At 41.0% G+C, this 12,820-nt stretch overlaps 1 protein-coding gene and 1 long non-coding RNA gene across 5 annotated transcripts in view; one reads left to right on the forward strand and one right to left on the reverse strand.

Annotated features, from left to right (window-relative positions):
* The window catches only part of ASB11 (ankyrin repeat and SOCS box containing 11), a 15,495-nt gene continuing 2,675 nt past the window's right edge, over positions 1-12,820 (forward strand). The window contains exons 1-6 of one of the 3 annotated variants that reach the window (XM_053307958.1): positions 1-178; positions 4,073-4,152; positions 6,083-6,190; positions 8,181-8,331; positions 8,604-8,738; positions 11,308-11,499. In XM_053307958.1, the coding sequence (XP_053163933.1) occupies positions 1-178; positions 4,073-4,152; positions 6,083-6,190; positions 8,181-8,331; positions 8,604-8,738; positions 11,308-11,499 (844 nt within the window). Of the gene's footprint in view, positions 179-2,973; positions 3,134-4,072; positions 4,153-6,082; positions 6,191-8,180; positions 8,332-8,603; positions 8,739-11,307; positions 11,500-12,820 lie in introns of those variants that run through there. The other 2 variants (XM_053307956.1, XM_053307957.1) reach the window with 2 other exon arrangements.
* The window catches only part of LOC128350173 (uncharacterized), a 21,604-nt gene continuing 16,985 nt past the window's right edge, over positions 8,202-12,820 (reverse strand). Inside the window, exons 3-5 of one of the 2 annotated variants that reach the window (XR_008319189.1) lie at positions 12,161-12,195; positions 10,204-11,358; positions 8,202-8,319 (exon numbers count right to left, since the gene is read on the reverse strand). This is a non-coding gene — a long non-coding RNA (uncharacterized LOC128350173). Of the gene's footprint in view, positions 8,320-10,203; positions 12,196-12,820 lie in introns of both variants that reach the window. The other variant, XR_008319188.1, reaches the window with a different exon arrangement.

Raw genomic sequence — 12,820 nt, forward strand, 5'->3', positions numbered from 1 at the left:
ATGGAGGGCAGTACGATAGTCTATGCCTTCAATAATATTTATTTTGCCATTTTTGCTTTGTTTTTTTTCAAGCTATTAATTAAAATCTCTTTGGCTTTATTGACCCATTTCTATATTGTGAAAGGGAACAGGAAAGAGGCTGCCAGGATAGCAGAAGAGATCTATGGAATAGCCCCAGGTAAAAATAAAATGATTAAAAGCACTAAAAAGTAAATGTTTTTCCCCCAAAAAAGTGATAAGAAATTGATATTAATGATTGCATTGCCATAGAGCACAGTGAATATACCGATAAGTACACATATAATCTTGCAACTAAAAATATGAGTGCATGCATTTGAGATGGGAGACAAAAAGGTAAACAATGCTTTAGTATGAGGAATTTTTTGTTTTGGTTTGGAAATAAATTTTGAGTCTTTGTTTTTATTTTGAGATAAAGAATCTTGAACTTAGACAATTAAAAAGATACATTATTCAATACAGTATTGTGTTCTGTTGCATTGTAACCATAATGCAATTATGTAAAAGATTTAGACTATGTATTTTCTGAAAGGAGACACTTGAGAGAAATTGATTGAATGTCTGCATGTGGCTTGGCTTATTTTGATTGGAGTGATGCATCCCGATTGTTCCCGCTCTCTGTGCCAAACTGTAAGTTTACAGTTTCAGAGAACTTCACTATGAGTCACAAAAGTCCACAGTTGGGCCTTGGTCCAGAAATGTAGACTTGATGAACTTCTGGGTTTCTCCCAACTCAGACCTTTTGTGATTCATCCACTTATAGTGAAGTGGTGCACAACAGTAAATGTGTGAGAGCTTAAGAACAGGGAGCTCAATATTTAAAATGGTATTTATTAGAAATCACCCTTATGGCAATTTACTTTCTTCTCATGAGAAACCTAATACACAGGACAGGAAGCCAGTCCAGATGGAACATGTGAAACAGACTGGTTCCAGATCGGCAAAGGTATAAGACAAGGCTGTATGCTTTCTCCTTATTTATTCAACTTATATGCTGAACATATACTGAGAGAATCTGGATTGGAAGAAGATGAGCGTGGTTTTAAAGTTGGAGGAAGAAGCATCAATAACCTGCGCTACGCTGATGACACCACCCTGAGAGGAGAGGAGAGGAGAGGAGAGCTGGTCTTGTGGTAGCAAGCATGACTTGTCCCCATAGCTAAGCAGGGTCTGCCCTGGTTTCATATGAATGGGAGACTTGATGTGTGAGCACTGCAAGATATTCCCCTCAGGGGATGAAGCCGCTCTGGGAAGAGCAGAAGGTTTCAAGTTCCCTCCCTGGCTTCTCCAAGATAGGGCTGAGAGAGATTCCTGCCTGCAGCCTTGGAGAAGCCGCTGCCGGTCTGTGAAGACAATATTGAGCTAGATAGACCAATGGTCTGACTCAGTATATGGCAGTTTCCTATGTTCCTATAGTAGTGAAAGTCAAGGAGCACACTGAAAAAAATGGGACTACAACTAAATATAAAGAAAACAACAGGTGCAGCAACCTAATGACTACAGCTACAGCAACCAGCTTCAGAACTGATAATGAAGACACTGAAGAGGTGGATAGCTTCTGCCTTGTACGATTGACCATCTGCAGTAAAGGATCCAGCAGTCAAGAAATATGCCACAGACTAGCATTTGGTAGGGATGCAATGAAGGCCTTGGAAAGGATATCTAGATGCCGTGACGTGTCTATACCTACAAAGATTAGAATCTTTCAGACAATGGTTTTTCCTGTGACACTCTATGGATGACAAAGCTGGACTTTGAAGAGACAAGATAGAAAAAGTATTGATGCTTTTGAACTTTGGTGCTAGAGAAGACTTTTGAGGATACCATGGACAGTCAGGAAAACCAACAAATGGATCATAGAACAAATCAATCTAGAATTTTCACTCGTGACACAGATGACCAGGCTCAAACTATCATACTTAGGACACATTGTGCGAAGATCCAGCTTCCTTGAGAAGTCCATAACGCTCGGAAAAGTTGAAGGAAAGAGAAGAGGACGATCAGCAGCAAGGTGGATAGACTCTAATACCACAGCAATGAATGCACCACTGAGATACCTTAAAGGCCAAGCTGAAGACATATAATCCTGGAGAGAATCTATCTATGTGGTTGTATCAAGTCGACACTGACTTGATAGCACTTAATCAATCAATAGTAGTAATTTTAATCTCTGCAAAGCCAAATGGGAATAGGTGAATAAAAATAGTGCTCTAAAAACAATTTGATCACAATAGAATTTTTTGACAATAAATTATGAAAATGAGGTTATTTCAAAGTTATATGTTTAAATGTAGGAATTGTGAATACTTATTTGATAACATCCATTTTGCCCATAAAGTATCAATGAGCCATTCTGGCATCAATAACCAGTATTTGTTAGAAATGGCATTATTAACGTCTCTGCAACTGTAGACTGCAGTTACCTCTGTCTCTGCTGTGTTACAAAGTAAAAGTAAAGTTGTGCCGTTGAGTCAGTGTTGACTTCTGGAAACCATAGAGCCATGTGGTTTTCTTGGGTAGAATACCAGGGTGGCGGGGGGGCGGGGTGTACCATTGCCATCTCCCATGCAGTATGAGATGATGCTTTTCAGCACCTTTGTATATCACTGCTGCCCAATATAGATGTTTACCGGTGGGAATTCAAACCAGTAACCTCTTGCTCCCTAAGCAAGTTACTTCCCCACTGCGCTATTAGGTGGCTGTGTTATAAAGTAGTGTATTGTTATTTTCAAACACATCTATTTCCTTTCATAGAAGCCTCTTTATTTAAATGCACAAAATTAAAACAAAAACCATCCAAATGTTTACTTTTAGATGGATAGAAATCGTCCATTTTTTCCCTGCCAAACTGCCACTTGCAAGTTTTTCCACCTAGTGTCGCCTTTCAAAACACTGTCATCACCATTTCACCTCTGCCCTCGATTTAGATTACAGGCTAACTGCTACCGTTAAGCATTGAAGTAACATAGTCCAAAGAAGGAGTTAGAGAGGCTGGATTTACCATTAGATTTTTTTTTTCCAAACCAACCTCTAAACCCTTCTGAGATGCCTTCAGTTTCTGGAGAATTGAGAGATGCCCCTTATGGGAACTACATTTGTCATACAATTCAGGGAGGTATGTTATTTTAGCTAGCATGGAAATACACTGCTGTGTTTGTGCAAACAAATTAGGCGACTGTATTTAGCATGAACATTGTACTTAAAAGATTGGGCATGTACAGTTATTTATAGGTTAAAAATGTTCTTGTTTTCATTGAGCAACATGTGAGAGGTTAAATATAATTTGTAGGCTGACACATCTCTTCCTTGCAGCGCCGCATTTAAGGCACTGTTTACTCTTCTGAGCTTAATGACTTAAGAGCATAAAGGGATTTGAGCAACTGGATCCAAACCCCAGTTACATTAAGCAGAAGGCCATTTCAGTTAAAACTAAATTGACATGGTCTTTCGCTAAATGGAACTCAGGCTTGGATCCAAGTGTTATGTGGTTATAAAAACAGCATGGATTTTAATGTTTCAGCAGGCAAAGCAACAAAGTTTCCCTGTTCTTTTTTGCATGACCACAGATGGGGAATAAATAGAAGCCCAGTTCTGACCTGGCCAAGCTCAAGAGAGTTTGCTGAACCAGAAGTCTGATCTTCCCATTTACTGTCTTTCCCTGGTGGCACAGTTTGTCTAGACACCTGCAACTGTGTTCAGAGGTGGTAAGCTTCTGAATACCAGGTGCTGAGGACAAGCAACTCGGGAAAGCTGTGCCCTTCATGTCTGCTTTTGATCTTCCCAGAGGCATTTGGAGTAACATAGTTATTTCCATTTTTCCACTCACCCCTCCATACTATTGGCTGATGCTGATGAGTGTGGTAAAACACACAGATCACAACACAGAGTAAGTGATCCTGTATATTAATAGGACAGAGTAAAAACCTGAGGATTCTGTTTTCCCCTAAGACATGGCAAAATAATGTGTTCTCATACAGAAAAGGTGTAAATATATTTGCATTTTTATATCTTGCCTATTTAGATTGATTATTCATTGAACTTTGCCTTAATTCAGGCTCATGGGCAGATAGGTCTCCTCTTCATGAAGCTGCATTTCAGGGACGCCTCCTGTCTTTGAAAACCTTGATAGCACAGGTAAGAAACCTCAAGAAAATATATTAAAAGGTTAATACTCAACTAAACTGTTCATAGATTAAGCATTTTATATGAGGGACCATAATTAGCTGTGCAGAGTATAGATATATCTATAATGGCAAGTTTATAAATTCAAAATAAACTGGGTTGTGCTTGCAAATACTGCATGAAGGACGATAAACTTAAGGCCACAATTGTATATTACTCCCAACTTACTTTTCCAAACAAGATATTATTCAGTCAGTCAGTCAGTCTTCATTTCATTCATTCATTCATTCTTCATTTGATTCCTATACTGCCCTCCCCAAAATGGCTCAGGGCGATTATTGTGTTCCCTGAAGTTTGAGGGAAAGTGATAAAGATTATAAAAGTTCCAGCAGGCACCCAGGAAAAGCCAGAGAAGTATTTAAAATAAAGTATGGTTTTTTTGAGACAACGTGGCTGACAACAAGTATTTAGAGTGAGACCTACCAGAATCTTTCATAGCTGCTGTCAGGCCTAGTTTGTTTCGCGAGAGGCAGAGTGCTTATCACTTGGGCTGGAACTGCTTCAGAGTCTGACATGTTAGGGCTACTAGAAAAGCACAGAATGAGCTTCTAAATGTTACAACCCTATAAAGATAGTCACCATATGCACACAGGTGGGAGGAACTATGATGGTGGCAGCAGGCCCCAACCTCCATGGGCTAGTTAGAACATGTGTATAGTGACTTTCATGCATAGATGTGAATTATATGAATGGTATATTGGGGGAAAGTGATGCATAATGTAGTGAATGGAGAAGAGAGGAACAGCATTAATAAAAGCTTTTCTTTTAAAAAAGTATTAACTGCCATATTTTTCAAAACAAAAGCTACAGAGATCTTGATAGGAAGAAAACAAGAAGTTATGACAACTTGCCATTTTCCATAACAGAAACTAATTTCACAAGAGACTGATATTGCCATCTTTTAAGTTCCTTGTTAGGAATAAAATAAAATTTAAAGACAGAGTAGCTTTTATCAGTAAATTCTGAATCCAATTACTAATTCCCTGATTAGTTTTATATGGTTATGTCAGTGCTTATACTGAGAAATCATAAGTGTTGACTGCATTGTACGGTTTGAAAATTTATTTGTAATATATTTGTGAAATCCTATTTGCTTTACAAGCAGTTTTGTTTCTGTACCCTATCCCTTTCTTTCCTCTTCTAAACATTTGTGTGCTGTTGAGGATTTCTGTTCTGTTAATATGTTTTCCTTTATGCTTAACAGATTAATTATAGTTAATTTTATCCTTCCTGAGACTTTCTTTGAAAATGTAGAATGTATGCTATACTAGCCACATAGGAAGCTGCCTTATACAAAGTTCATCTAGCTCAGGATTGACTATTCTGATGGGCAGCAGCAGCAATCCACGGTGTCAAGCAGGAGTCTTTTCTAGCTCTACCCGGAGATGCCAGGGTTGAACATAGGCCCTTCTGAATGGAAAGCAAATGCTCTGCCACTGAACTACAGCCCCATTCACAAGATCATTTATTCACAGGTGAGCTGGTCTTGAGGTAGCAAGCATGACTTGTCCCCTTAGCTAAGCAGGGTCCACCCTGGTTGCATATGAATGGGAGACTAGATGTGTGAGCGCTGGAAGATATTCCCCTCAAGGGATGGAGACACTCTGGGAAGAGCAGAAGGTTCCAAATTCCCTCCCTGGCTTCTCCAAGATAGGGCTGAGAGAGATTCCTGCCTGCAGCCTTGGAGAAGCCTCTGCCAGTCTGTGAAGACAATACTGAGCTAGATAGACTAATGGTCTGACTCAGTATATGGCAGCTTCCTATGTTCCACTCCCTATGCACATTTGTTGTACACATGAAAGATGTGTGAAATGGGCTCAGACTTCAGTAGCAATATTAAACATTACTTTTATATTTTTCATGATTCGGTTCTGAATCATAGGGATTCAATGTGAATATTATTACAATAGACCGTGTTTCTGCTCTCCATGAAGCATGTCTCGGTGGCCATGTCGCTTGTGCAAAAGTCTTACTGGAAAATGGTGCTCGGGTGAGTATTAGAATATGAATTACCTCTGTATGAGAGATGCTGCCTCTCCCTTTTACAAAGGAACTATGCACATTTGACACATCTGATAGGACCTAATAAATGACTACCAGTGCTGAATAGTTAATGTGAACAAAAAAATTCCTTACATTCCATATACACTGATGGGATCTGAACTTACTCTTACTAATAAGAAAAAAGAGATTGGCATTGTGATGGATGGCTCAATGAAAATGTCAGCCGTGTGCAGTGGCAATGACAAAAGGGCTGAAAATAAAATTGCCAGCATCACAGGACCTTTCTATGCATCAATGGTGCAGCCTCATTTGGAAAACATTGTGTGGTTCTTGCCAACCCCCCATCTGAAGAAGATATTGGGAGCTGGAGGTGCAGAAAATGATAACCAAAATGATAAAGGGATTGAAGCACCTTCCCTATGAGAAAGGTCTAAAGCATTTAGGCCTTTGTAGTTTAGAAATAAAGACGTCTAGAGGATGTAGCAAGATAAATATGTATGAAACTATAAAAGTTGTGAAGAAAGTGGATAAAGAACATTTTTCTCACTCATTAATATTGGAATCATTAAACTGTTTGGCAGTCAGTTTGGGACAGGCAAAAGAAAGTACGTTATGATATAATTAATACATAAAGTTTGCTATCCCCCCCGGTGGTTTAGATGGTTTTAAAAAGTGTGTTTAAAAAAGAGAATAGTTCTATCAAGAGCTCTCAGCCATTATAGCTAAAAGGAACCTCCATGTTCAGAGCCAGAATATCTCTGAATGCCAGATGCGAGGTCGGGGAAGGCTGTCGCCTTCGTTCTGTGCTTGTGGGCTTCCTGGAAAGATCTGGATGTCCCCCTCCATAGGAAACAGGATGCTGAACTGGGCGCTTCTTCTGTAGAGATCTGCTCTTGCTCCAGAATGAACATGCAACTCTTCTGTGAGAGCTAGAAAATTGTATATGGACCACCAGGAGTCTTCAAACTATTATAAGGACCAAAAACCTCAACACTGCTGTCCAAATGACACCATGAAATAAATGTTTGCCTAGAATCACACCCTGCAGTCAATCACACCCTGCAGTCAATGCATTTATGTTCTAATATTTTCTGGTTGCCACTAACTATGCATTATTCTATGAATAAGTTCTTTCTCTCTCACTAAGAATTAGCTACATTTTCATTTTGTCTGATGAACATGTCAGTGTAACTTGAAAGCAGGGCTGGTGTCAGGGGAGAGCACCATTGGGCACATACAGGTGCAGCTTTACAGCAGCCGTCACTACTGGCAATGAAAATTGGTCCCACAACAAGTATGTGCCCCTTGGGTGGGAAGGTCTCTTTCCTCCGTGCTGCAGTGCTCTGCTGCCCAGAGGGAGAGGGCAGATGAGTGAGTGAGTGGGGGTGATGGCTGTTCCTTGCCCATGCCACTTGCCCACTCATTTGGGCAGGCTTGGGGGAGGTAGTAAGAGGTATCAGGAGGATGAGGGCCCACTAAGGTCATGTTGTTTGTAAATATTCACACCAATACCTGTTGTCTCCATAAGACATACTGAGACCCATGCCTTCAGTATAACAAAACAGACTGATCAAGTCTAGTACTGGCAATCCTGACTGACATGGAATCTCAAATACTTCTTGTCAGAATCTCAGGCAGAAATATATAACAGCCCTGCCATATGATATCTTATATCTGGTGATACCAGTGAGTGAACTCATGAACAGTATGTCCTTGACCACCGAGCAGTATCTTTCCCTATATTCCCTGGGCCAAGATGACAAAAGCTAGTCAAAACACATTTCTCCAGTCATTAACCATATATATAGGTTAGTGTTAATGAGGTAATGATCTACCTGTCAAACGTAAAGTGTGTAATAGTGAATATGGGTTTGAAGATCTCATTCATTTCAATGCAGAGATTTTTGACAAGAAGAGCCTGAAAGCCCCAAGGACATCCGTCTTTTCCCCAATCTTGTCTTTGTTCTATATTGCAGGTCAATGCAGTCACTGTAGATGGGATCACACCTCTCTTCAATGCTTGCTGTAGTGGCAGTGCAGCGTGTGTCAACATGCTCCTTGAATATGGTGCCAGGCCAGAACTGGAGAATCACTTTGCTTCACCAATTCATGAAGCTGTAAAGAGAGGTAATGTTAGGGATTTGGCCCATTCTGTAAGCAAGTCACTTGAATTCTCTACAGAGCTTGTCAATGCAAGGTATGACTAGAGTTGCCAACTCATGTTGTCATGCCTGCTTGAATCTGCTCGAATTATATATCTATAAGTGACATATAATTCTGTTTACCCTAAACATGCACAACTAGTTTGTGTGCCCTGGGGTTGCTCTCTGCCTACATCGCATCTGGCATTTGTGATGCATTTATGATTATGAGGTTATCTCATCCCTGTGTTTTTATAGGCCACAGAGAGTGTATGGAAATTCTCTTAGCCAATAATGTGGATGTGGACCAAGAAGACCCACAACTTGGAACACCACTTTATGTTGCCTGCATGAATCAGAGAAGAGACTGTGTCAAGAAGCTTTTAGAACTAGGTACTCTTATACAGTATTATATGTGTGTTGAAGACTGGCATGCACATGGATTTCACTTGGTGGGTTGGATTGGCTGCTTCAGGCAGGGTGTTTCAGACCAAGTCGCTCTTCCAAACAGCCTCACTCTTCCAAACAGCCAAATTCAGCAAGAACAGAATAATCATCTGTACATACCCTAGCCATCTTGGCATATGTATATGTCACCACCTAATTACTGAAATATTAATGGATGACTTGTATGTGTAAATAAAGCCATCAAGAAATCAAATGCCATAGACAGACTTCATATTGCCTCAAATGCAATACTTTTCAATGCAGCCTGCTGTAAGCTATCTGCTGTTGGGGTATCATGATGTACAATATGTGTTTGCAAACAGATACATCGATCTGCCTTGAATTTTCCCAGGCAGTGGGCCTTACCACAGATTTTCTGTGAGGCTTTTACTGTGAGTTCAAAGTTGCCCCAAAAAACCGATGCAAAAAGTGGATTCCCACACCCTCCCACCAGATATTCATCGGGCTACACTCTAACACGTGATTAAAAACCCAAATTGTGTGTGAAGTGCTCCCTGATAGCTTGCAGGGACCTTGGGGTAAATTTGGCCAATATGTGAATGCACACCTCCATTCTGGAGGAGATGCGAACTAAAATCTGGGTGTGAAAAACTTCCTTCTCATTTTCAACATAGGCTGTTGTGAGGGGAAAGGGTCTGTCTTTTCTAGGAGTACATTTGCACCCTAATATTTATGCTATAGTGTCAGACTCAACATCATGGCAAATGGCTATGTAAGCATGATTTCTGGAAACTGTCATAAAAATTCTTATTATTGACATGGTGCTTGTATTTATTCAGAATGTTTCACATACATTTTCGTAAGTATTTCTTTAAGACCTTCAAATTTATTGACACACAGTCTACCAGATGTTATTGACTAGATTTGGTACTTTAATTATCAGTCCCTTTCCAAGGGTCTAGGATAACTAAAGAAAAATTATAGATAGCATTGTAGTATTTGCGTTGTCCCGAGTAGTGTGGCCTTCTGTACCTGATGTGTTGTAATTTCATCGATGCCCAAGGTGTCAAGATAGTGTTCAAGTTCTTTTGATACTGCACCAAGAGCACCAACAACTATTGGCACTACTACTCCTTTCTTTTTCCAGAGCCCTCAGTTTCAATCTGCAGGTGCTTGTATTTAGTTATTTTCTCCAGTTGTTTTTCACTGTCTTGTCTATCCTTGTGGATTGCAATGTCAATGATCAGAACCCGATTCTTCTCGATGACTGTTAGATCTGTTGTTGTTGTTGTTGTTAATGGCTGAGCTCTCTCCCAGACTGTGTTGGATTGGCTAGGACACTATTTATAATATTTCCTGTTTCCCCCAAATGGGAAATAGCTCAGTTTATTTCCAATTCAAGTTCAACAACCCCCTCTCTCTGCCTTTCCTTTACTTAAAGCACACTTACCTGGTTGGGCTGGCAGCAGACTCTGGTTGCAAAGAAAGGAAATGAAGGCCGTCTCCCTTCATACGTACAGTTATTCTCATTGTCAACAGTACTCTTCCTTGTCTGTACCCTGCATTTGTGGGAGCCTGTTCACGTTTAAAATGAATGCACACACATACAGTCATTCACACAAAAACATATACATCTATTACAGACACCTGAATGCACACACAACATAATGCATATAGCTATTGTTTCAAGTCAATTTACATCATACTTCCCCACCTTATTTATTCATGCTGACCGAAGATACTTTTGGGAATCTTTATGGCTTTTCTTGCCACTGAATTGCTGTGAAGAAGCAGCTCTGTATCTTAAACGTCTTGCAGTCAGTCAGTTATTAAAGGAATAGGAGCCCTCTACAGGCTAAAGGTGGTATTTTGGTTTTACTAAATGTTTAAAGTATGCTTCCTTTAATTTAATCTTCCAGTTATTCCTGATGCATTTGAAATGACATTTGTGCGGTTTGGACAATTGTCCAGCACTGATTCTCTTCTTCCTACCCATATTCTTATTTATTCATTATATATGTAAATCTTTTGCTGTTTTTTTAAAAATCATTTTTAAAGAGAAAATCCAATTTCAGTATTTGTCTTGTTTTATTAATTATCATTTTTAATAATAATAATAATAATAATAATAATAATAATAATAATAATAATAATAAATAGAAATCACCATCACAGAAATCACAGAAATCATCACAGAAATCACAGAAATCACCATCACAGAAATCACCATCACCATCACAGAAATCACCATCATCAGCCAATTACAAAAAGCAGCTTTACTTGGAACAGCCTATATTTTGCGACGATATCTATAATAACCAACAGTATTGATGATAAAATTCAGCCATCCCAGGTCCTTGGGAAGGACTCGATGTCTGGATTGGCAAACCAGTCACTAGCACCTGTCTGACTGTGTAAACAAGAAATAATAATATTTATATCCCACTCTTCCTCCAAGGAGTCCAAAGTGACAAAATGATAACTCTTCAGTTTGCTCCATAATAGCCATACCTTTCTTGCCTGTAATGTTTAATCTTCATGCATTCTCTTCAAGGAGCTAGTGTTGATCTGGGTAAACGACTGGACACCCCACTCCATGCAGCTGCTAGAAAATCCAGTGCAGAAATTGTCAACTTGTTAACAGACTATGGAGCTAGCCTGCAGTGTAGAAATTCTGAATTCAAATGTGCTCTTGACCTTGCTGTACCAAATAGCTCTGTTGAACGGGCATTGTTACTTCGGGAAGGTAATGGTTCAGTTTAATTTTTGCTCATATTATTAATTAGGGTGGGTGGGGCATTGCTATTCCATCTCCATCCTCAAATCTTTATCTATCTGTATTTATGTATCTATAGATACATTAATTATTTATTTATATGTTCTGCAAATACATTTGGATCCACCCTTCCTCCAAGGAGCTCAGGGTGGCATGTGTGGGGTTTATTCCATTTGGGGTTATCCCAGAGTTGCAACAACTCTGTTAGTGTCAGGACCCTCCTGAACCCCAGCCTGGAGGAGGAGTACTTCCCAGCCAAGACCTCTGACCCTGATGAAAGCTTCGTAGATCTGACAGACCCTGAGTAGCCAGAGCTCATCACCTCTCCCGCAGTTATCCTTTTGGAGGAGCCCTGAGGTGCTCTCCAGCAAGCTTCATGTCCTGTCCTCAGAACCACCCTGTCATTCCCAGGAGCAGAGGCCATGCCATTCCAGTGCCAAGCTCCCAACACCAGAGGCAAGGTAATCACGTGTCTGCTTGGGGCATCCGTCCCGAGGGGCCTCCTCAGAATAAGGGGGAAGCCAGCTCAGACATGGTTTTGGATCAGGTCCAGCTGAGCTCCAGGAAGGGTTGGTGCTCCTCACTCCTACAAACCCCTCTTTGCAGTTAATCTTTCCTGATTCAATAGTACCTTCTTCAAGCTCTGCTTCCTGCTGCTTGTTAGACCTAGGTATGAGCAGTGAAATAGGTTACGCTAAGAGACAGAAGCCCTATTCACACATTATATTTTACAAACTAGCCCTATTCAGACATTATCTAAAAGATGCTGAGCCGGGTCTCATGATGTGTGAGACCTGGTTTCTTCAGGTGAGCGGGGAGGGAGCCCTGGGCGGCCGGATAGGCCACCCACATGATAGGCTCTGAGACGGAGCCGGCGGGGGCTGGGGAGCTCGGGGGCTGCGCTGCCCCCGGAAGCCCCAGTATGCCCTGTGCGAGCGCGCAGGGCATACTGGGGAGACCCCCAGAGTCGGGAGGCAGCTTTTAGCCTCCCCTCCAGGGGTCTACTTGTGAGTAGGCACAGCGCAAAGCTACTCACGATTCTAAAAACCAGGTTTGCGGAGCACTCACTCCGCAAACCTGGTTTGGGGCAGGACTTCTTGAGTGGGTTACCCGCTCCAGAACCACCAGGCTCGCAGCCGAGCCCGGTGGTTCTGACGACCTGCAAAAATTGGGCTAGGCTCTCCTAGCCCGATTTTTGCAGATCCTTAGACTAGCCCCGCTATGTACAGTATCTAAACTGGGGCTAGAAGGCAGACCCCAGTTCCTCATCACCTCCTCCGCACCGCTCATG

The sequence above is a fragment of the Hemicordylus capensis genome, chromosome 3 (assembly GCF_027244095.1).
Source record: "Hemicordylus capensis ecotype Gifberg chromosome 3, rHemCap1.1.pri, whole genome shotgun sequence".
NCBI lineage: Eukaryota > Metazoa > Chordata > Lepidosauria > Squamata > Cordylidae > Hemicordylus > Hemicordylus capensis.